The sequence below is a fragment of the Schistocerca gregaria genome, chromosome 3 (genome assembly GCF_023897955.1).
Source record: "Schistocerca gregaria isolate iqSchGreg1 chromosome 3, iqSchGreg1.2, whole genome shotgun sequence".
NCBI lineage: Eukaryota > Metazoa > Arthropoda > Insecta > Orthoptera > Acrididae > Schistocerca > Schistocerca gregaria.
The window spans coordinates 196,018,128-196,043,235 of record NC_064922.1 but is presented as its reverse complement, the minus strand read 5'-3'; the positions used below and the strand labels follow the sequence as shown (position 1 = coordinate 196,043,235).

Sequence of the window (25,108 nt, the reverse complement as noted above, 5' to 3'; positions counted from 1 at the left end):
TTGCTCTGCTGTGGTTGCCATTGGCTCTGAACCTGAATAAATAGTTAGTAGTTGCTCTGCTGTGGTTGTCATTTGGTCCAAAAATTAAGAATCCTTCAAGACAGTGAAAATAAATAAAAGAAAAAAACTTTTCACACTTTCTGTTCCTGCTTGCAATAGAAAGAGAAATTTACATGATTATTTTCATTTTTCCTTCTCAAAAGCTACCTGGAAAAAACTTATGGTTAATTTGACTTAGATTTATTTTATGTTTATGGCTCTTCCTAACATCCCAAGAAATGACAACTAATGTATGAGAGAAGAAAGGGCGTGGGTGGGGGGAGGGGGGGGGGGTGCCAATGTTTTTTGTTTTTGAAATTGGTCCTGATAAGGGAACAAATCCATTGAAATTGTAAAACCTGTTTGGGATAAAGAAACTGGATACCCAAAGCAAAAAAATTCAAATGGCTCCAAGCACTATGGGACTTAACATCTGAGGTCATCAGTCCCCTAGACTTAGAACTTCTTAAACCTAACTAACCTAAGGACATCACATACATCTATGCCTGAGGCAGGATTCGAACCTGCAACTGTAGTAGCAGCGCAGTTCCAGAATGAAGCACCGAGAACCACTCGGCCACAGCAGTTTTGAGTATCTCAGAATACTTGTTACTAAGTAAAAAGTGTCTATAATTCACAACAGCCCTAATGAGTGGCGTAATTTGTTTTCAGTTTCTACTGTGAGTCCTGAGTGAATATGAAACTACACTGAAGTAGAAGATTTCAACTGTTTAGAATCCAATTCATATTAAGTTAATGACAAAAAATATTGTAACTGTGGCATGAATTTTCTTTGTTGAATTATCTGAGAGTGAAAATTGACCATTTTCTGTATACAACTAGGTATGTACCTATGTATTAAACTGGGGACCTAGCCCTCAGTGGTTCACAACCCCACAAAGAGGCCAGAGCAGTTCACCCATCCCACCATTGCCCCACACCAAACGCAGGGTTATTGTGCAATTTGACACCCAGTGGACCCCTGCTGGGAACATCTCATACCAGATGGGTGTAATCCCAAATGCTTGTGTGGTAGAATAATGATGGTGTATGCAAACGTGGAAATGGTGTTTGCGCAGCAATTGCTGACACAGTGTAACTGAGACGGAATAAGGGGAACCAGCCTGCATTTGCTGAGGTAGATGCAAAGCCACCTTCAAAACCATCCACAGACTGGATGGCACACTGGACCACGACACTAATCCAGTGGGTGGATTCGTGCCGGGGACTGGCACACATTCCCACTCGGGAAGCAGTGTGGTAGACTGCGCTGCTAGTGGTCTTTAAAGCTGGGTAGTCAATTTGGAACCATTTAGTTCTACATTTATTTGAACACTGATATTCCATATAGTGAGCACTGCTGTTACATATAAAGATAATTACTATTTGTTGTAGTAGGATTCGGGTTTTTTTTTTTTTTTTTTTTTTTTTTTTTTTTTTTTTTTTTTTTTTTTTCTGGAGATCCTTGATTCTAATCATGAGGATTTGTGGTATAATTGTCAAGGGAAAAGTAACTCATTCTGGGCTGCTCCTATTAAGAAATTCTTCTGTGAAGTAAATTGTGTTGTCATGCAAATAACTTTTTAATTTGGTTTTGTCAAATTATACTTAATATTAAAATTGCTAACCCAAACAATCAAACAGAAAGATAATATATCAGCACCTAAATGAAAAAGTGGAAAGAAAGACATGATGGATATGAAAGATATGATCACTTGTAGCTAAAAACATAATTTATAGTTGCTTACTGCTGTGTACGATAAATCTGCAAATACATTTTGTGTTTCCTATAGGATCAAACAATGGAAGTACTAAGTCTAAATCTAAGGCTCACCTTTTGAAATTGATTGTGCTCTTATATTTACAAAATATTATTTTCAGGATTGGATGGTAGATGTAAGCAACAAGATCAGTGCATTTGAGACATGTGAACGCATTGAAGAATCACAAAGATTGAACAATTTACTCCCGAACCATGAGGTTAGTGTGAACAGGTTTGCCAGATGAAAATTAAGACAAGATGTAGCAAATGATCTTAATGTTTCTGTAGCATAATGCTGTTGCAATATTTTATTCTCAGGCCCTATATTCAAGAATTATCAGAAGAATACAGAAACTCAAGGATAACGAAAATGATGACCTAGATGGTAAGTAAACTGTTGTTTATTTAACTGATATAGCATCATATGAAGTGTTTTTAAAGAGATTACTGTTAATACTTCTGTAGAGAACTGAATTTGTCTAACTAGCGTTACAGAAGACAATGGTAGCAGCCATTGCTGCTGGGGTTACTCCCTCTTTGCCTGGAAATTTATTGTAACTAATCCATCTGAAATCAAACACGTAACTGACATAAATGCTTCTCAGCAGAACACTTTTTTTTCAATCTAGGAATGGATAAAAATGGCCATTATTGTGTTCTCTGTTGTCATTATTTTAAGAACTTCTACACATTTCCAATGCCATTTCCGTTCAATATTTTATGGTAAAAATTAAAAAAGTGCCCTGTAATTAACAATATTATTCCATCACGTGCTGCAGATATTAAAAAATTAACACATGACTGCAGATGAACATCATTAACAATTTGAGAGACTAACAGCTTCAAAAAATGTATCATTTATTTTTTTCATTTTCCATGGGTCATTGATGTTAGTGGAATGCTAGGACATATAACATGTCAGATTAAAATGCGTAAATGAATAATTCACCTAATTTATCAAAAAACTCTTTACAAAAGTACAATATTAATGAAAGTGGTACCTTCTAGATTGCAGTATCACTGCATCACAGATTTAATGATAGATGCAGTCCCCCAATCTCGAAACCACAAACCATGACTTACCAATAATTGGTGCTCACGAACTGTGTGTGTGTGTGTGTGTGTGTGTGTGTGTGTGTGTGTGTGTGTGACAGAGAGAGAGAGAGAGAGAGAGAGAGAGAGAGAGAGAGAGAGAGAGAGAGAGAGAGAGAGAGTGTAAATTTTTATTGTATCTGTTGCCACTTTTAGAAACTATTTTTTAATCACTCAATTTGGCATTATAAATTAATCAGTCCTGTTCCTGGTTCTCATATTTCATGACCTGCTCATATGGATACCAAATTTGCAGCGCTTACAAATAAATGGACTCCGAGCCTTAGACATCTTGACACTAGAAGGACCATTCTGGTCAATCTGACCAGTGAACATTGTTTAACATTTAATAAATAGTCTATATTTAAATTATGACTTCTCATCTGTTACAAAAACTGAATGAATTATAAACATTATTATCTTAAAGGACCACAGCTTGTCATTCATACTGGTGAGCTATTTTTTATCTTTCATGTCTGAAAAGGTGCAACAATGGATTTTTTCATCCACTTCACTTATTATATATCATTGTTGTGACCACATTTCTGTCATTTATACCAGTGAGATATTTTTTATGTTTCATGTCTGAAAAGGAGCAATGATGAATTTTTTCATCCACTTATTTTATTTATTTGTTGAGACCCCATTCCCTCTCCCTCTTTAGTGGAAGAGTGGATATATTTTAGTTGCTGTTCTCTGTCGATACACTGTTGCGGTCTGCAGAAGTTTAGCACTCCTCCTCATTATTATGGTGTACCAGGATTTTTGTTTGGATGAAGAATTACTTAATTACATGAACAGTTTACTGGTGGAAGATTCTGAAGGAGAAGATACTTTTGAATATGATGAATTGGATGATAAAGATGACAAAGATTATATATATGACAAAGAATATCAGCCCCACAAAACAGAACAAGGCAAATCATCAGAGTTGGAAGATAAACATTCATAACCTGTACAATAGCATATGAATAACCCAGTGCTTACACATTCAGTTCCAGTGCCACCACAAATTCCTACTCGCAGACAAGGGGGGAAAAATAGAATAAGTTGCATCCATCTCAGCATCTGGAAGTCAGAAGTGGAGACACTGCAGCTGACACAACATTGTGGACTTAAATTGCAACAGGGCATGCACCTGGAAGTTTAGGACACTAAGAAACTTACAGTCACAGGCAATTACTTGAGTGCATAGCAAGTGTTGATAGACAATAATATTCTACAGACCATAAAGAACTTTACAAAAATTGTAGCCCAAGAACTTCTCCAGTGTGGCACATGGGTATTTGATATTGCCCAATTAGAAGCTGTCATAGTTATAACATATGCACATGGAGTGTATGGAGGAAAGAATTGTCCCCTGAAACTTCTGCGTGGAGGCTGGCATTTTTTTCTCACACTGTGGTAAGACATAAGTTCATAGAAGTCATGCAATTTTTAAGATTTGATGACAAACACACTCGTGCCAAAAGACTCAAGACCACAGGCTTTTCATCAGCTACCTCAGTCTGGAATTCATTTGTAGCTAACTATATCCAGAACTATAAACTAGGTGCATTTATAACTGTAGATGAGCAGCTCTGTCCATGCAAAGCTTGGTGCTGCTGTTTAAAATACGTGAGTAATAAACCAGATGAATTAGGTTTGAAGTTTTGGCTTGCAGCGGATGCCAGTAGTAAATATATCATGAATGCATTTGCTTAGCTGGGTAAACAAAGTGAAAGACCCACTAACATACCTTGTACAGAGCATGGTGATACATGTCTTTTGCAACCTTACACTTTGAAAGGAAGAAATATAACATGTGAAATTTCTTCACAGCCAGGCATCTTGCAAAGCAACTGAAGTGGGAGAACACAACCATGGTCGGTACACTAAAGAAAACTCGAAGGTAAGATCCTCCATCATGAAAGTCTACTGTCAGATCTTTGTATGATGTTATTTTATAGAAATGTGATGACACAACAGTTATATACTGTCAGGGGAATACCAAGAAAAATGTTCTTCTCTTGAGCCCAATGCACCAGTCAGTTGCTGTGGATGAACAAACACAGCAGAAACTCCCTGAAACTGTGAACTTCTACAATTCCACTAAGTTTGGAATTGATATTTTTGACCTGTTGTCTTATCTGTACACTTTCAGCTTTGGCTGCTGCAGATGGCATATGCATGTGATTTTCAGCGTCCTAGATCCTGTTGGAATCAATGACTGGACCTTTTACATAGTGACAAAAGGAGAAAAAGTTATCCACAGTATGTTTCTTTTCAACTCTTCTCTGTATATCTACAATCAAGGTTTTTTTAAGCCTAACACATTTATACAATAAGCATAATGCACTACTAACCTATGATGACATCTTACTGAAGTAACTTAAGAAGGAAAACTGAAAACAAAGAAGAAAAACTTTGCCGGTAAAAATCATTGATACTGGTCCTTGAAGGTAGTTCATTAATGCAGATCCCCCTAGTGTTAGAATACCATAGTAGGATGCTCTGAAAAGCAGACAGTTCCCATCAACTACAATTTTTCAAAGTTTTCTTTCAGTCCTTACTAGACTATATGTGTCTGATCTGTGGCTCAGCTCGAACCATCTCCTGCAAAATGATGGGTTCAGTATACTATGTGGACAACAGACACTTATGAGATAAGGTCTAGGTCCAGCAGCTGCACCAAAGTGGATAGCTGCCTCTGAGAATGACTTTTCAACATTTTACATACTTTTAAGATCATCTAAACTCATAACTACTCTCATAAACCCACATTAGTTCAGTGTGTAAGAATACAAAAATATGAATTATCCTGAATTTAAAGTATTCCAGTCTGGCCATAGTTTGAGCGAATGACACTAGTCACTCCTCACTGCCTCCCCCTCCCCTCTCTCTCACTCTGTTTGCATGTGTGTGTGGTGTATGTTTCTGTCCATTTGAATCTGTTTACTGTATTCATACTTGGTCTCCTTTACCCCCACATTTTGATTTATTGACAATTTATGTATTCCTTTGTAACCCTTAATGTATACTTTCAGCCTTCTCCTTCTTTTAATTAAGTCATGCTATCAAGATTGTTTTGCCCTGAATGTATTCGGTACCAGTACCTCATCAGTGGCTATGTGATCAATCTTCAGCTTTCTTCTGTATCACCACATTTCAAAGGTGCTGTTCTCCCCATGTGTGTATTGTTTATTATCCTTGTTCCACTTCCATACAATACTACACTCTAAGACAAATACTTTTAGGAAAGGGTTGCTAAGAATTAAATTTATATTTAATGTTAACACAAATTTCTTTCCTTAAGACATTACCAAAATCCTATGTTGAGAAGGGCCAGTTACATTCCTCTCGATTTATTTGAACTAAAACTGAATCCTCTCTCTGCAGTGTGTTTCTCTACTACAAATGTGGACTCATTATTGTTCTCGTATGTTATCTTGCAGAAATAATTAACCATAACCCTTCCTGTCAGATGGAGAAATTGAAAGATTCCCATAATTTATTAAATGAGGAAAAGTGTTGAATGCCCTATATAGCATCTGTCTGATTGATTTCCAAACTTTTGTGGCTAATGGGGATAATAAATAGTGTCCTAAAACTCTTTCCTTAACCTTTTCTGGTTCTCTTTAGTTTTTCATCATGCATCTACGCTCACAATGTGAAAGGTTATTAGGTTATTTCCTAGTAGGCAGGATTTAATCTTTACATTGTCACCCATCTTTATCTTGATCACATGAGTGTTGGTATCTTTCTATTAATACTTCAGTGTTAGAGTATATTTGTAGATACATAGGTATGTGTGCATATATGTACTCATATATGATCCATCCGCTCCAGGACACTGCCTCTATGTTTAAACTTAACTAGGTGGCCATACATCAGCCCATTCATTCTACAGTGAGATCCTTTTGAGACCACTCCTTTCATGTTTGAGATCACTACTGTCTGGGAATTGAATCCAGACAAGGATGTGATCGACTAGGACTAGGAAGAAGATCTCTTTCGCTCAGTGATGTCTGATACAGTTGGCAGGAAAGGATAATGGTGACAGATAGTTGAGTTAAAATATGCTCCATTACCCTTGTACCAATGGCAGCTATTTTCTGGTACAATAAGACTCTTTAGAAATGGGACCATTACATTTATTTATTTATTTATTTTAGGCGAGGGTGGGGGGGGGCATCAAAATTGATGGTGTGAATTAAAATCTGTGACAAGTAGAAGTAGGCTGGGGAGTATCCAGTTGAGACCTACAAGGAACTTTATCGAGTGGGTCACAAGGGATGATATACACTTTGCAAACAACTACTTCATGTGACGCATTCACAAAGACGGCTGCTATGTGCAAGATGACAGTAAGAGAGGTAACGAGATGTGGTATGTGTTAACTCTGTCACTGGTAATTACATCTTTCCTTTGGAGGATATGGCCTCGTAGCTTATGGGAATCAGGCATTTTCAAAAGAGTTCCTTATAGACACAGAGTGGTCATAGAGCTTGAGATTCCCATATGGATTCTGCATCCATTCACATTCCATTCTTATGTGGGAGACATTTATTAACGTGAGTTGCATTCCCTTGTCTGGTTCTTCTTTGGTGACATCCTTTTGAAATGCAGAGAAGGTGTAGATTGATTTGAAGGTCCTTTTGTGCAGTCACCACAATGCATCATGCAATCATCATTATCATGAAAATTAAAGGAACTGACAGATCTGATGATCTTTTGACTTCCATTTTTGAATAATACTTCCTGGATGTTATGTTTGTTGTGGTGACAGAGGTTTAGAGATACACACTTTAGTAGATGATACAGCCTGCAAAACAATCATTGGCCTTTCCTTATTATTTGTAGTGGTAGCCATTGCAAGGGGAATGTCACATTTAACCACAAGTGCAGCTGCACTTGTAATGCCCAATTTGCAGTAACAGGTGCTGTTAGGCACATTAATCACTTGTGTTACCATATTTTTCCAGTGTTGCTGCAAATAATGAAGGAAATAGGGTAGTTGGGCAGCATCAACTATGTTATATAATAAACATTTAGTCACTTTGATTTTCCGTATTTTCTTCTTTGTAACATAACTGCAACAGTCCTTCTTCCAGGCAGGATGTGATCTCAAACTGTTGTTTAATGTCGGTGAGGAGCAACACATTCCACATGTGCCTCATGTGCTGCTTTGTTACATTTCACAAAAATAACACATTTACTGCATGTATTCATATTATGATTCATCTTTTGGTGCACAAAGCTCTGCAGAGAATTTGGAAGATGCAGGTGTACTTGTAGGCAATTGCAGCCACATTTTGTGTTTGGGCAATAAAAAAGAGCCAAAAGACAAAATGAAGGCTCCTTTCTTTTGTGTATTTCCATCAGCTCTCTTTATCATACAGATAATGTGAGTAATGAGATTATTCACTCATTCTCTCTGTAGCTCTACTGTATCCTTATGCATAATGCCTATAGACAGTAATACTTGATGATTTGGATTGTCGAACTTCTGCAACTTGGGCACTATTCAATTTTTAACAAGTTTATTGGCAGATTATATATACCAGTGTTAGTGTTTGGAGCTCAGGAAACATCTTTGTTTTTTGGCGGTAGTTTCAGCTTGTGGTCCAACCAAGACTGCAGGTTTTTTGTTGTGAGAAATAGTCCTGTTCTTAGCACGAACAGCTAGCGAAATATATGTTGACACAAACAGGACTACACATTGCTTGACAAGAACCTTAAACTACTGAGGTGTGTTGGGTATCCTATGGGTTGCTCACTAGTGACCATTTTGCATCAACAGCTGTGTCCTCAGTGGTACTTACCACATTACTAGGTTGAACTTTTTTATTGTTATTATTTCATTGGCCCTTTTAAAGAGCCTGTAGAGTCAATTGTTAGCATTAGTCTTCTTGTTCATCTTATCTTCCCAAAAGTTCTTCACCTTCTCTCCATTTCTACTGTATTGTTCATGCAGATTACTTTCTATTAGTTGTTTGGAAATGAACCTGTGAGAGTCAGTCTTTTGTCTGTGTATAGTCATTGTAAATGACAATGAGTTAACAGTAACTTCTGTGAAATCCTTCTGTGTGCAGCTATTCATCATAGTTTGCTGTTTTGGGATAAATTTATGATGTAGCAGATTTTCTTGGTTATTTGTGAGTTACTCATACATTGTGCATTCCCTTAGAGGACACAGTTATTTAGAACTTTTGCAGATCCAATGCTACCAAATACTATGGGTCCAAATATTTTCTGCAGTATGTGATGTTCCTTTTTCTTGATAAAATTGATATTGACAGTTAAGAGTGACCTCTCAACTGCAAGTGTCGCTTCTGGAAGAATTCTTCTCTGGCAGTAGTGATCTTTGGCTTTGGTGTTAAGGGAATATTTGTTATAAATATGTCATGTGATTATGTAGAATTTATGTCATTACTAATGTTCCTAACAACTTCTCCTAAGTACTTGTAGTGTTCCACAATGAACTTTGGACCTTGCAGAGTCGAGGTGGCTTGCATGTCTTAACAGTACATATAGCCATACCATAGGTGTAACAACAACGGAAGAGTATCTGTAGAAAAGAGCAGCCAACCCTGTGGATCCTCAAGAGAGTGGCAGCATTTTCAGTAGTTGCAGGGGCAACAGTCTGGATGTTTGGCTCATCTGCGTCTGTAACATAAGTCAACATGGCCTTACTATGTTGTTACTGTGAACAACTGAAAGAAAGGGGAGACTACAGCCCTTACTTTCCCTGAGGATATGCAGCTCTACTGAATATTATAGTGTTGACAGCATCCTCTTGAGTAAAATATTCCAATCGTCCCCCCCCCCCCCCTCCCCCTCCAAACCACCACCCCTCCAAACCCCCACCACTTTTCATTCAACGAGAAGAATAAAAGCAGCACTTTACAGATAGAAGCATGTTATGTTAGACCCATTAATCAGATAGCTATGCTCGAGAATTTAAAAAGGGAAAGGGATAGTTAGATACCATGGGAATGACTGAAGTGCAGTGACGTGAAGAACAAGGCTTTTGGTATAGTAAGTAGGGTTATAAATACAAACCCAGACAGTTGTAATGCAGAAGTAGGGGTAATAATGAAGAGGAAAATAGTAATGCCAGTAAGCTGCTATGAGCGGCATAGGGAACCCATTATCATAGCCAATATAGACATTGTGTAGGTACATCGTGAAAGAGCCCCAGGATAACATAACATTAAAATTTACTAAAAACAAAAACTGAAACACCAATCGACCATTAGCATCAGCAAAGAAATTAATTATGAATGTGCAGTAAGGTGCAGACAAATGAAGAAAAAAAACAATCATTCATTTTTCTGTATACATGATTTTGTTTCTCACTCTCTTGGATGTAGAAGAATGGTGAAGACATATAGATTAAAGTATGAAGTATTACAAGTGTTATGTATTATGTGTGTTTATAAATAATAGAAGACTTAACAACAGTATTAAATATTTATTATTGAAGTGAAGTGGAACCAAGTAAGGAGGATTTTCTTCATTTATTTGACATGCACTGGTGTCCTTGAAGTCAATTGCCTGCATCTACAATTGTAATGTATGAGAGGAAGTCCGAAGAGCCTCAATTCGTACAAGCAGAACATTTCTAATAATGCAGTTGTAAGATACTTTAAAATTAATTGCTTTCCATTGACATGTATTATTATTATTATTATTATTTATTATTATAACACAACTGGCAACCTGAGTGCCACAACTTCAGGGCACCAGTTGTGGGTAGGGTTAGTAAACTATTTTATAGTAAGAAATTTTTATGGCATTGTTATGTGTCATAAAAATTAACTGTCAGTATTTTCTGTTTGCATGAATCACAATGAGGAGCAAGTAAATCAAAACAGCAAGAACTGAGTAGAAAATTTTGGAAAGGAATAAGAATTGGACACACATCACGTAAAATTTTCCATAATAAGCTGTTTTGTGTGGTGCAGTAAAGGTAGAACAGCTGCACAAATTGCTTGCATGGTTATGCTTGGTAGCATCTGTTTTGCTGTAGATAGAAACCATTTTCTCATTATTCCCTTCCTTGAATTTTATTGTGATAAATTTACAGGAATTTTTCAGTGTGATACACATTGTCTGTAAAACATAAAGAAATTGCAATACAATAATTTGCACATCATAACAGATTTTAAACAGGCTTTGACATCACAATAGAGGTTCAGGCACCATGTGTGCCTACTGCAGAAAGTGTAAGTGGGTCAGAGATGAGTGTCACAGGTGTGACAAATGATAGCGATGCTCCACAGCAGAATAACCTTGACAACACAATGTTTATAATTGACAAGACAATGTCACACATATCCCAAAGTGACATAACACTCATGAATGAAACACTGGAGAGCGATTCCAGTATGAATCTTGACAACACATTACAAACACCAATTGGTCACAACACAATCATTAACTTGGAAAGTACAGTTGAAAGCAACCACAGTAGTGCACCTAAAGCACAGCTATGGCAGTTATTATCTAACATAAACATGAAATTTGATGATATGAAACACAATATGAACACCAATTTCAGTGATATGAAACAAGATATGAATACCAAAATTGATTGACACACAATCCGAGCTCCATCACACAAGATCTAAATACAATGAAACAAGAACAAAAACAAGTATTCAAGGATCTGCAAGACATGGTCTCACAGAAATTTGATGACTTAGCCAAAAATTTTTGCACTGAAATGAACAAAAAATTGAAAGATATGGAGAAACAAGTAAAGCATGAAGTACTTTCTGTAGTTAACAGTAACATTACAAAATTAAAACAGAAGGTAGATTCTTTTAATGACCATAATGATCAAGTAGAGCAACAGATAAAGAAAATCACAGATGCAAACAAAACCAATTGGTTTTGACAGTAAAAAAGGTAGCCACTGTCATCAACAAACTAAATAAAGACTATGAAGGTGTACCTCTAGCTGTAGAAGAGCATACTTTAAGGGTAGCAACATTAAAAGTTGACTCAGCATGTGCTAAGAAGGAGAGAGAAAAGGTCAGTGAAAATCTAAGTGATATCATTAGTCAAACTGAATCAGGTATGTTAGGTAAGGGCAGTACCATTGCAGAGAAGTTGGTAACAGATTTAAGTTATACACAGATGTATTAGAAAAGGCTATTCAGAAAAAAAGAAAATGAAATAATGAACAAAGTAAACATGAACTTACAAGCAGCAAAATATAGGATCTGCAATCTATTAGAAGAAAATTTACCGTATCTCAAAATATGCAGCTAAATAATACACAGGCTTCAGTGAACAAACCATAACCTGTTGGTATTTATCCACAAATTGTCATGAGTCCCACAGCAGGTACAGTTGTTGAATACAAAATATAAACATACCCACAACTCCAATACCTGAGCAATTGCCAACCAGAATTACAGGTAGCTACAAAAACCACATAACTATGACCAAAAATGCCACATGCTTATCAACTATTTTTGCAGACAAAGGTTTGTTGAGACATTGACAGTTTCCTATATTCACTACTGAAGGTAAAAGAATGAATGCAGCAGTATTTATCAGTGCTGTTTGTCATGTATTTCCACGCAACTGGACAGAAGCACAGAAAATCAGATTTGTTGTGGGATGAACACAAGATGACATTCTTTTATAGGCAGCTGAAGTGACTGGATGTTGCACCACTTATATCCAATTTGAACGAGCTTTCCTTGACAAATACTGGTCTGAGGCAGTGCAAGAAAGACTCAGATGCTTGGTTTTCAATCCTATGAAAAATATCTGAACAAGACGCACAACTGGATGAACCCAATATCATAAGCAGACATGTTAAAAATTTTGAAAAGTCATTTACTATTGCACATTAGAGAAAAATTAGTCACAATGCCAGAGCACAACACTGAATATTTTTTGTCACTGCTTGATTCTATCAACTTAATCTATGAGGAAAGACCTGTACTCAATAGAGCAACAGAGAATCAGGTACAACAACAATATAGTTATGTAAATCAGTCAGTAAAATGTGATCTAAACACACACCAAGGATGGTACACACAACAGCAAAATTACACATCCAGGGGTAATGAGAACAGTAACGGGAACAGCAAAAACAAATGATTTAAAAGAAATTTTTAAAACAACAGGGGAAATTTCAATACACAAGTGAATTACAATCCACCATCACAAGGCCCCATGCTGAACTTGAACAGAAACAGTCAGCTGCAGCAGTGGCCATCGCGCAGCAACAATGCCATACCTTACCCTGTACTGAAAATGACCTATGGCCAGCAAAACAATGGCACAGCAGCCAAATTGGCAAAGTACCTACACTGTGCACTTAACTGATATTACTCCAGGTAATAAATTAAATCACACTATGCTGTTGGAAAACATCAACTGGTCATAGTTAAGCCCCAGGCTAATGACCTGTCAGGGGCTGGGGTCATGCATGTTTCAGATGTGAGAAGAAGGTAAAGAAGTACCCAAGGTCATCAATTTTGCTAGTCGCACATGATCAGAAGCAGAAAGATGTTACTCAGTGCCAGAATTGGAAGGTTTAAGTTTGAATATTTTTTGTGGTGCAAGAATACCTGAGTTTACTGTGACCATCAGTCACTGTCACTTCTTTTGACATGTAAACTATTGCACCATAAATTAGCTAGGTGATGTGTATATTTACAAGAATTCAATTTCGAGATCATTTATATTAAAGGAAGTAAGAATGTTGTTTCAGATGCCTTGTCCAGGTTACCACAAGGTTTTAAGGAATTTGGTAAGTTAACAGAGCGGGATGCAGAAATCAAAATGTTATTAATGCAAGGAACAATGCAACAGTCTGATTACCATAAGTTTTATAAGCAAATGAAAATTATACAACAGCAAGATCGCAGATTGAGTAAAGTCAAGCAAAACCTTAAGCAGGATGAAGGTGGAAAGGTAAGTAAATGGTATTAGATGTACAAGGGTATTTTGTTTAATTGGAAACATGAAAAATCTGGTCAATGCTGTGTGTGTATTCCTGAAGATTATATCAACAAATTTATAAGACACACATATGAAATATAGGGACATTACAGAGTAGACAGATGTACTGAAAAAACTGCAACACTTTGTTATTTTCCAAATTTGAGAAGACGCGTCTTACAGGTATTAAGAAAGTGTACAATATGTCAAAAATCAAATCAGTCCAATGTGTCAAAATATATCAAGCTACACCTAATACTCACAAAAAAAACTGTCTACATGTAGTATCCCTGGACATTGCTGGTCCATATCAAAGAAGCAAATGTGGAGTTAGGTTCATAGTAGCACTATATGACATTTCCTTGAAACATATCAAAATGTATTCAATTAAAAATGCAACAGCCACAAATATCATAAAAAGAATCGAGGGAGACTATTTGAGAAGGGTAGGTAAACCAAAGGTACTACTAACTGATATACCTCATTGTGCGAAAGTGGAAACAACTTATGACCTCGCAAGGCATATTAGTAATCTTTTTTCACCCAGAAGCAAGCCTAGTAGAACTAGTCTAAAGAATTTAACTGGTTTATTAGGACATACACCCCTCACAAACACACCTGATGAGTACAATACATAACTCACTTCATGTAAGTTGTCAATAACCTTCCACATTCATCAACAGGTTTCACACCTAATGAATTGATGTTCCAGACAAAACAGTCAAATGAGTGGGAGTCGCCCATACCAAAGGTACCCACTACAGAAAAGGCACTACAGGACAACATCAAACAAGCCATGATTACACTAGAAAACAGGGCCGAGTATATAATGAAGATTTATAATAAGAAACTGAAACGTGTTTACAATTTTTTGAAGGGCAATGAGTCTTCGTACAGATGCATCCTAAATCAACAAAATTTGGCAAACTGAATAAGAAGTGACAATTACTCTATTCAGGGCCATGTATAATTTCCAAAATACCGTACCCTGGGACGTACAGATTATCCCATGAGAAAACCAGGAGAGGCTAGGGTCTCCATCCTCACAAAGATATAAAAGCTTTTATCAAATAATGAGGCTAGGTAGCAATTTTTCTTTCTATCGTAAGATAATTGTACATAGCATGCATAATTCTAAGTCTAATTTTACTTCTGGAGAATATTTTAAGATAAAGTCATGAGTACAGGCATAAGTAATTCCTTTTTTTCGTGTAGGCATAAAAATAGCAGCAATGAGAAGTAACACACCGCTTCATGTGAAGCAAAAGTATAAACAAAATTAGCTTATTGCTCAGCTGTCCACACTCAAGGAGAGGAGGCATTGGCCTGTGTGCATGCATGACAGTCTGCCAGAAGGCGCAACGAAATAGGAATTCAATATGTACAAGTACTTAACTTAAACACAGAGTAAATGGAAATACTAAGAAATTGCATCTACTATCTAAGAACTAAGGAACCTATTGATATATGTACACAGAGATTTAATTGGATACTAAGCTACATACAACATATTTACAAGCAAAATGAAGCATTATGAAAAATTATACAAGATGTGTAAGCTAAGGAGAAATGACAAAATACTGTAAGAAATGTCAAATAATTTTCTTTGCAGGATAAATAATCAGAAAGGGTAACAGAATAAACGAATGTCTTTGAATTTAAACAAAGTATGGAAATATCTGTGGATGGATGTAATGACCAAATCCATCAGTGGCCCCCGAGTTACATAATGCAATTAGTTTTAAGTTAGTTTAGAGTCTTTTTCTTTCAGTGACCAGTGCATCGTCACAGTGCAGAAGAAGACAATTACGTCGAGAGTAACAGGTACCAAATAAAGAAATGGGTACCACCTCAAGTAAACAATTTTGTTGTAAGGATATTTATACAAAGGTCATAAGTCAATGAAAAATAAAAATATGCATCATCACAGTATATGTCTGTTACATTTATCAGTACCTATTTGCTGCAGAGTACACAGAAAAATTTAAGCATGTGATTTTGCAAAAATCAATTAATTTTTTATCATGTCACATGAAAGCATAAATAATAGCATTTCCAGGTACTCGAGAAAGATAAGTCTATGATGGTTAAAACTTAATATTTCATACCAAGCTACATGTGAATTGAAGTAAACAGCACTAGTACATGAAGAAACAGCATGATACTATGTGAATGATTAGTCAGTACACATTATTTCCACAAAATAAAAGTCCATAACTGTACGAGTAACATTTCCTCATAAATCCTTGAACCAGTAGATGAGTAATTCCTTTCTTCCCTCCCAAACGAAGGAGACTGCACCAAGTGTGGTTAGGCCAGCAATGTGTAATGTTTTAGTCCTATTTGAAATGGTTTTCTCCCTCTTCTACCTTAGGAAGAAATGAGCTCCCATATGTGATAAAAGGCTATGTATAAAATGAAGCATAAATGTATCATATGCTTGTATTATAATATGTGTGTGTAATTAATTTGTACATGTGATGTGAATGAAGGTAAGTTCAAACTAAAAAAAGAACTGTGGTAACAGAATCCAGTTTACCTAAGGAAGAAATGAGCTCCCATAAGTGAGAAAAGCCTATCTATAAAATGAAGTATAAATGTCTCATATGCTTGTATTGCATCATAATAATGTGTTATGTAATCAATTTGTATATGTGATGTGAATGAAGGTAAGTTGAAACTAAAAAATGAACTGTAGTAACAGAACCCAGTTAACAAAAATTTTATGACATTTTAAAGCTTAAGAAATTTATGTTATGTGATGGATGTAATGTCAGCCATAGGTATAAGCTATCATGTTGTGTATATTTTTGTAACTCAATACTTCTATGAATTTTCATTGGAAACCAAACTCTATGTGAAAGAATGAACTTTAAAGACAAGCAATTTGTACACTGTTTTGGATGTCTATATGTGTGTTTCAGCAAGTGGATGGACAAGTGTGGAGACATTAACATATGTGTGCAACGAAATAATTTCTGAGTATCATGGGTCAAATGCCTGATACATTAATAAGTGAACTATAGTTGCTCGAGCCAGTACTTTCCTCGTCAATGGATGCTGTTGGCCAGGGTTCTTTCTGCTGAAAATGCGAGTATGACAGGTAATAATGACACCTGGGCCATAAAAATGGAGATCTTATGCCACAGCATCGGATTTTTGAATAATAAACACACACAAACACACACACACACACACACACACACACACACACACACACACACACACACACACACACACACACACACAGAGACAGACACATTGAACCCATAATGAAGACAAATGCCACGGTAATCCTTCAGCATGTGATATTCAGGTGCAAAAGTGACACTCAATCTGAAATCAACACTAATAAAATGAGTGCACACAGGTGCGATGGTAACAGCTAACATGTTGACTGTTAGTGACTAGGGTTTAGCCACCAAACCTGCCCGTGTGCAAGCACAAAACCTGGCAGTGAGGCCGAAGCAAACTCAAAATTACTGTCAGTACGCTAGATTCAAATTTGTAATAGACTATCATATTATGTACATGTTCTTGTAGAACTTTAACAGACATAGGATAAGCTGGCATATCCATCTCATTAAATAAAGGAGAAGCTGATAAATAAAGGGCATTGACCCCTATCAGTAAATGTAAACATGTACAAGAAAAAAAAAAAACACTGCATATCTCCATGCCATGTTAGTGTATAGTGTGGTGGCAGTTGAGTAGGTACATGGTGAAAGACCCTGAGGATATTGTAAAGTTAAAATTTACTAAAAACAAAAAATGAAACACTGATCGAGCATAGGCAAAGACATTAATTATGAATGCACAGTAAGGTGCAGAAAAAAAATCAATCATTTTTCTTTATACATGATTTTGTTTCTCACTCTCTTGTATGTATAAGGATGTTGATAAAATAGAAAGAAACTTCCACATGGGAAAAATATATTAAAAACAAAGATTCCAAGACTTACCAAGCGGGTCCTGGGATTGGAATGACTCCTTACCCTCTCCCTTAAAACCCACATCCTTTCGTCTTTCCCTCTCCTTCCTGAAGAAGCAACCATCGGTTGCGAAAGCTAGTAATTCTGTGTGTGTGTTTGTGTGTTTTGTTAATGTGCCTGTCTGACGGCGCTTTCCCGCTTGGTAAGTCTTGGAATCTTTGTTTTTAATATATAAGGATGTTGAATACATATGGATTAAAGTATGAAGTATTACAAGTGTTATGTATTATACATGTGTATAAATAATAGAATACTTAACAACAGTATTAAGTATTTTTTATTGAACTGAAGTGGAACCAAGTAAGAAGGATTTTCTTCATTTATTTGACATGCGCTGGTGTCCTTGAAGTCAGCTGCCAGCATCTACAATTGAAATGTAAGAGAGGTAAGTCTGAAGAGCCCAAATTTTTACAAGCAGAACATTCATAATAATGCAATTGTAATATACTTTAAATCAATTTTTTTAATTTTTTTATTAATATAACACAACAGGAAGCCAATACCCATCACACTAGTGCATGTATCTATGCTTGCTAACTCTACAGATGAAGAAGAGATTGAAAGAATGTATGATGAGATGAAAGAAGTTAAACAGATGTTAAAGAAGACAAAAATTTAATTCTGGTGAGAGACTAGAATTCAGCAGTAGTAAAACGAAAACAAAGAATAATAGTTGGAGAGTACTGATTGAGGGAAAGAGGAGAAAGGGGAAACCACCTGGTAGAATTAATGGTGTGATTCTAAGTTTATTGTGCATAGAATGGAAACAACAACTTGACAAAACACCTGGAAGCACACCATTAATCAACAGTGTCCAGAAAACCTGAGACATATCACCTGGTAGAATTTTGTACAGAACGTAATGTAATCTTTCCTAATACTTGTCTTAATCGCAGTGAAAGAGGATTGTATATGTGGAAAATACTTGATGAAACAATGCTTCCTGATAGAATATATAACAATTAAACTGAGATTTTAACATCATATTTAAGACTGAAAAATATTTATGTGGACAGATGTGGACTTTGACCACCATTTATTTGTTATGAACTCCAGATTAAATCTGAGGAAATTGCAGAAAGGAGGGAAATTAATGAGACAGTGCCTGTATAGCTTGAATGCAGCAGAATCTGCTGAAAGTTTTAAAGGGATAATTATGCAAAACTGACTGAAATGGGAAAGGACTACAGTAGAAGACAAATGAAATGCCTTAAGAGATGAAATAGTAACATCAGCATGGGATCAAATATGCAAAAAGACAAAACACAGCAACAATCCTTAGATAACACATGAGATATTGAATTTAATAAACAAAAATATAAAACAGAAAAATGCAACAAATGAAGCAGGCAAAGGTTGATACAGATGTATAACAAATGAGATTGACAAAAAGTCTGAAATGACTAGGAGAAAGATCGACCTATAAGAAAATTAAAGAGACCTCTAGAGAAATGAGTATCAGCTGTGTGAATATCAAGAACTCTGGTGGTAAATGGCATCTATGCAAAAAAAAAAAAAAAAAGGGAAAACTGAAACGTAGAAAGAGAATACAAAGGACAACACAAGAGAAATTGACTTGAAGGTTACATTACAGAAAGGGAACAGGAAGTAGATGAAGAGAGGATATGAGATATGATACTATGAGAAGAATTTGCCAGGGCATTGAAAGACTTAAGTTAAAATGAGGCTCCTAGAGTAGATAGCATTCCCTCAGAATTATCGACATCTTCAGAAGAGCCAGAAATGACAAAACTATTCCACCAGACATGGAAGATATATCAGACAGACAATATGCCTTCAGTCTTCAAGAAGAGTGTAATCAATCCTATTCAAAAGAAGGCAAGTGTTGACAGATATGGATGTTACTGAGTCATCAGTTTAATAAGTCATGATTACATCACTTATTTATGAAAGAATGAAAAGAAATTAGTGGAGGCCAACCTTGGGGAAGATCAGTTTGTGTTCCAGAGAAATGTAGGAACTCACAAGGTAATGCTGACCCTGCACTTTATCTTAGAAGACAGGTTAAGGATAGCCAAACCTACATTTATAGTATTTATAGATTCACAAAAACTTTTGAAAATTTTGACTGTGATACACTTTTAGAAGGAGTAAAAGATTATTTACAGCTTGTAAAGAAACCAGACTGCAGTTATAAAAGATGAGTGCTGTGCAACAGAAATAGAAGTTCAGAAGGAAGTGAGACAGTACTGTAGTGGCTATAGTGTAGGCTGCCCCTGGAGTTATTTGATCTGTACATTACACAAACAGTGAAGAGGATAAATAAAAACTTTGAGATTTTTTGAGGACATTGTAATTCTGTAATAGACAGCAAAGTACTTGTGAGAGCAGTTCACTGGAATGGATAGTGTCTTGAAAATAAGCATAAGATTAATATCAATAAAAGTACGACAGCAGTAATGGAATGCATGCATATTAAATGAAGTATGTAGAGGGAATTAGGTTAGGAAATAAGATGAGCCACTAAAATTAGTCTACATGTTTTGGCATCTGGGTCGTAAAATTGCTAATGATGACCAAAGTAGAGAGGTTGTAAAATGCAGACTGGCAATAACAAGAACAGCATTTCTGAAACAGAGAAATTTATTAAAATAGATGTTATGCATAGATCTGTACAGAAGTGAAACATGAACAATATACAGCTGAGGCAAGAAGAGAATAGAAGCTTTTGAAATATGGTGCTGTGGAAGACTGCTGAAGATTAGATGGGCAGACTGTATAACTAATGAGGAGGGATTGAACTGAACTAGCAAGAAAAGAAATTAATGGCACAGGTTGAGTAGAAGAAGAGATCTGTTGATAGAACACATTCTAAGACATCAAGGAATAATCAAGTTGATAATGGAAAGAAGTAAGAGGAGGTAACAGTTCAAGAGGAAGACTAAAACTTAAATAGAGTTAGCACTTTCAAATCAGTAGTTATGAAAAGATGAAAAATCTTTCACTGGATGGGCTAGCATGGGGAGCTGCATCAAAATAGTCTTCTGGCTGGATATTATAACAACAACATTATGGAACTATTTTTCCTTGTATTTAGCGCTCATTTGTTTTTAGTCAAACCTTGATACTTGTTTCTCCACACATGAATATTATTAAAGATCTCTAGTTGTTCCAAGTAATTTAAAAATTATCTTTTTCTTGAGCACGACCATTATTTTTCCCCATACAAATCTGATAATCACTTATCAGCTCATGCAAAAACTTTACTCCGGCTAGTTGCCAGCTAAAATAATTCTGACACTCACTCCAGTTAGGAATGCATGTTGTTAGGCCAAATTATTGTAGGTTAATTGTCATAGTCTATTTTGGACCAATATTTGTCTTCAAATACCTGGCAGTTTTTAACCTGAGTGGTGATGCTGTATCGTGTCATGAGTGATCCATCATGGAGCCCATGTACTATATTTTTTTGTAGGATATTCAGAAGCCAATGTTGACAGTGATCTCATGAAACTTATATGAGGTATGGTCTGGTTTCACTGACAGACGTATCTCTAGATCATCAGCAATGGTAGGACATTTCATGGTGATTCATGTAATTTTTGTTCCCACATCTGTTTAAGATATTTCTTTTAGTCCAGTTTTGACTGTCTTATCTAGCACCAGATTCACTTATAAATGTATACTCTAAGAAACCATTATGATGTGCTTGGCAGAGGGTACTTTCTATTTTACCATTTGTTATAACTTCTTCTTATTCCATTCACGTGTGGGGTGTAGGAAGATTGATGGCTTAAACCATTGTGATGTGGATCGCAGAGGGTACTTTCCATTGCCTATTTTTTATAGATTCTTCTCATTCCATTCAAATATGGGGTATAGGAACAGTGATGGCTTAATTATGTGCACAGAGCACTGTAATTAGTTTTACCTTGTTTTCACAGTTCCTGCGGGAGTGATCCCTACGCAACTGTAGTATATTCCTTGCTTCCTCACCTAATGTGGTACTTGAAGCTTTTTAAGTAAGCATTAGTGGATTAGCTGGTTTACATGTTCAAGCATTAACCACTTCAAGGTTTTCAGCATCTCCAATGAGTCAGATAAACCTTGAGCAAACATGCTGCATTTCTTTGTATACTTTCAATATCCCATGATAGTCCTATGTGGTACAGGCCCCCCACATACTTGAGACATATTCTAGGATGGGTTATATAAGTGTTTTGTAGACTGTTTGCATTCTCTCAGTGTTTCACCAATGAATGAAGTATGCCACGTGACTATGTGATCATTCCATTTAAGCTAAACAAAAAGACTGTCAGACAATATACAATGCACACACTCACACAAATGCCACTCAAACACACATGACCACAGTCTCTGCCTACTGAGGTGAGACTGGTCTCAGCAGTCAGAGACAGTGGTCATGTCTTTGTGAGTAGCATTTGTGTGAGTGTGTGTGTATATGTTGTCTAACACTGATGAAGGCATTTTTGGCCAAAAACTTACTTGTTTGATAGTTTTTTTTGTGCTTGTCTGTGACTCAGCATCTACACTATATGATGAGTGGCAACTATCCTTTTCATAATACTGTCAGTATCCTGTCCTGCATCTTCCACTATTTGATTATTCCATTTCACATCCCTACCAAGTGTTACTACCAGATATTTGTATGAGATGATTGATTGTGATTTTCATTCATTAATATTGAAAAGCAATTGAGGTAACCCAACACACCTAGTCTTATGTAAAAAGATTTAAAATTTTGCCCATTAATTTTACTTACAAGTTGTGTCTAACAAGGTGTTTTGGATTAAATTAATGTTTTATTGCTGATATTGTATTCATATAGTTGTTGTTGTTGTGGTCTTCAGTCCTGAGATTGGTTTGATGCAGCTCTCCATGCTACTCTATCCTGTGCAAGCATCTTCATCTCTCAGTACCTACTGTAGCCTACATCCTTCCAAATCTGCTCAGTGTATTCATCTCTTGGTCTCTCTCTACGATTTTTACCCTCCACGCTGCCCTCCAGTACTAAATTGATGATCCCTTGATGCCTCAGAACATGTCCTACCAACCGATCCCTTCTTCTAGTCAAGTTGTGCCATAAGCTCCTCTTCTCCCCAATTCTATTCGATACCTCCTCATTAGTTATGTGATCTACCCATCTAATCTTCAGCATTCTTCTGTAGCACCACATTTTGAAAGCTTCTATTCTCTTCTTGTCTAAAATATTTATCGTCTACGTTTCACTACCATACATTGCTACACTCCATACAAATACTTTCAGAAACAACTTCCTGACATTTAAATCTATACTCGAAGTTAACAAATTTTTCTTCTTCAGAAACGCTTTCACCATTGCCATTCTCTACTTCAACCATCATGAGTTATTTTGCTCCCCAAATAACAAAACTCTTTTACTACTTCATGTGTCTCATTTCCTAATGTAATTCACTCAGCATCATCCGACTTAATTCGACTACATTCCATTATCCTCGTTTTGCTTTTGTTGATGTTCATCTTATACCCTCCTTTCAAGACACTGTCCATTACATTCAGCTGCTCTTCCAAGTCCTTTGCTGTCTCTGAGAGAATTAGAAAGATTTTATTTCTTCTCCATGGATTTTAATACCTACTCCGAACTTTTCTTTATTGCTTGCTCAATATACAGATTGAATAACATCGGGGATAGTAGGCTACAACCCTGTCTCACTCCCTTTCCAACCACTGCTTCCCTTTCATACCCCTCGACTCTTATAACTGTCATCTGCTTTCTGTACAAATTGTAAATAGCCTTTCGCTCCCTGTATTTTACCCTTGCCACCTTCAGAATTTGAAAGAGAGTATTCCGATCACCATCGTGAAAAGCTTTCTCTAAGTCTACAAATGCTAGAAACATAGGTTTGCCTTTCTTTAATCTTTCGAAGGGTCAGTATTGCCTCACATGTTCCAACATTTCGACGGAATCCAAACCGATCTTCCCCAAGGTCAACTTCTATCAGTTTCATATAGTATATTATACAAAGTGTTGAAGACAACTGAGTCAGAGTCTTCTCTAAAAATGGAAACTGGGTGAATTGAATGATGGTGCAACAGTATCATCTTGAGATTACAGATATGTTCTACATCTACACCTACATCTATACTCTGCAAACCACTGTGAGTTGCATGGCAGACAGTACGTCCCATTGTAGCAGTTATTAGGGTTTCTTCCTGTTCCATTCACATACAGAGCATGGGAAGAATGATTGCCTGAATGCCTCTGTGCATGCAGTAATTATTCCAATCTTATCCTCATGATCCCTGTGTGAGTGATATGTAAGCAGCTGTAGTACATTCCTAGAGTAATTATTTAAAGCTGGTTCTTGAAATTTTCTTAATAGACTTTCTCAGGACAGTTTACATCTGTCTTCAAGAGTCTTGCATTTCAGTTCCTTCAGTATCTCTGTGACACTCTCCCAAGGATTAAACAAACCCATGATCATTTTTGCTGCCCTTATCTGTACACGCTCAATATCCCCTGTAAGTCCTATCTGCTGCGAGTCCCACACTTGAGCAATATTCTAGGATGGGTTGCACGAGTGATTTGTAAGCAATTTGATTTGTAGACTGCTTGCACTTCTGTAGTATTCTAACAATAAACTGAAGTCTGTCACCTGTTTTACCCACAACTGAACCTATGTGATCATTCCATGTCATATCCCTATGAAGTGTTACACCGAGCTATTTGTATAAGTTGGCCGATTCCAACACTGACTCATTGATAATATAGTCATACAATACTTGGTTTTTTTTCTTTTTGTGAAGTGCACAAATTTACATTTCAGAATATTTAGAGCAAATTGCGAACTCTGCATCATGTTGAAGTCTTATCAACATCTGTCTGATTATTTATGCAGCTTCTCTCAGATAGTACTTCATTATAGATAACTGTATATCTACAAAATTCCTGATTTTACTATTAATATTGTCTGCAAGGTCACTAATATACAACATGAACACCAAGGATCCCAATACACTTCCCTGATCCAAACACAAAGTTACTTCTACATCTGACATTGACTCTCTATGCAAGATAACATGCTGCATCCTCCCTGCCAAATGTCCTCAGTCCAGTCACAAATTTCACTAGATACCAATGTGATTGCAATTGTGACAATAAATGTACATGTGGTATTGAGTCAAATGATCTTCTGAAATAATGAAATACTGTATCTACCTGATTGTCTTGTTCTGAAGTGTAAAGCTTTCAGTATGTCATTTGAGAAAAGTGTGAGGTGGGTTTCACATGATTGATGTTTTTTGGATCCAT

At 36.3% G+C, this 25,108-nt stretch overlaps 1 protein-coding gene across 1 annotated transcript in view; it reads left to right on the top strand.

The window, feature by feature from the left end:
• The window catches only part of LOC126354452 (uncharacterized), a 205,587-nt gene that overhangs the window by 118,512 nt on the left and 61,967 nt on the right, over positions 1–25,108 (top strand). Inside the window, exons 11-12 of the mRNA XM_050004146.1 lie at positions 1,921–2,019; positions 2,120–2,186. Coding sequence (XP_049860103.1) covers positions 1,921–2,019; positions 2,120–2,186 — 166 coding nt within the window. The remainder of the gene's footprint in view (positions 1–1,920; positions 2,020–2,119; positions 2,187–25,108) is intronic.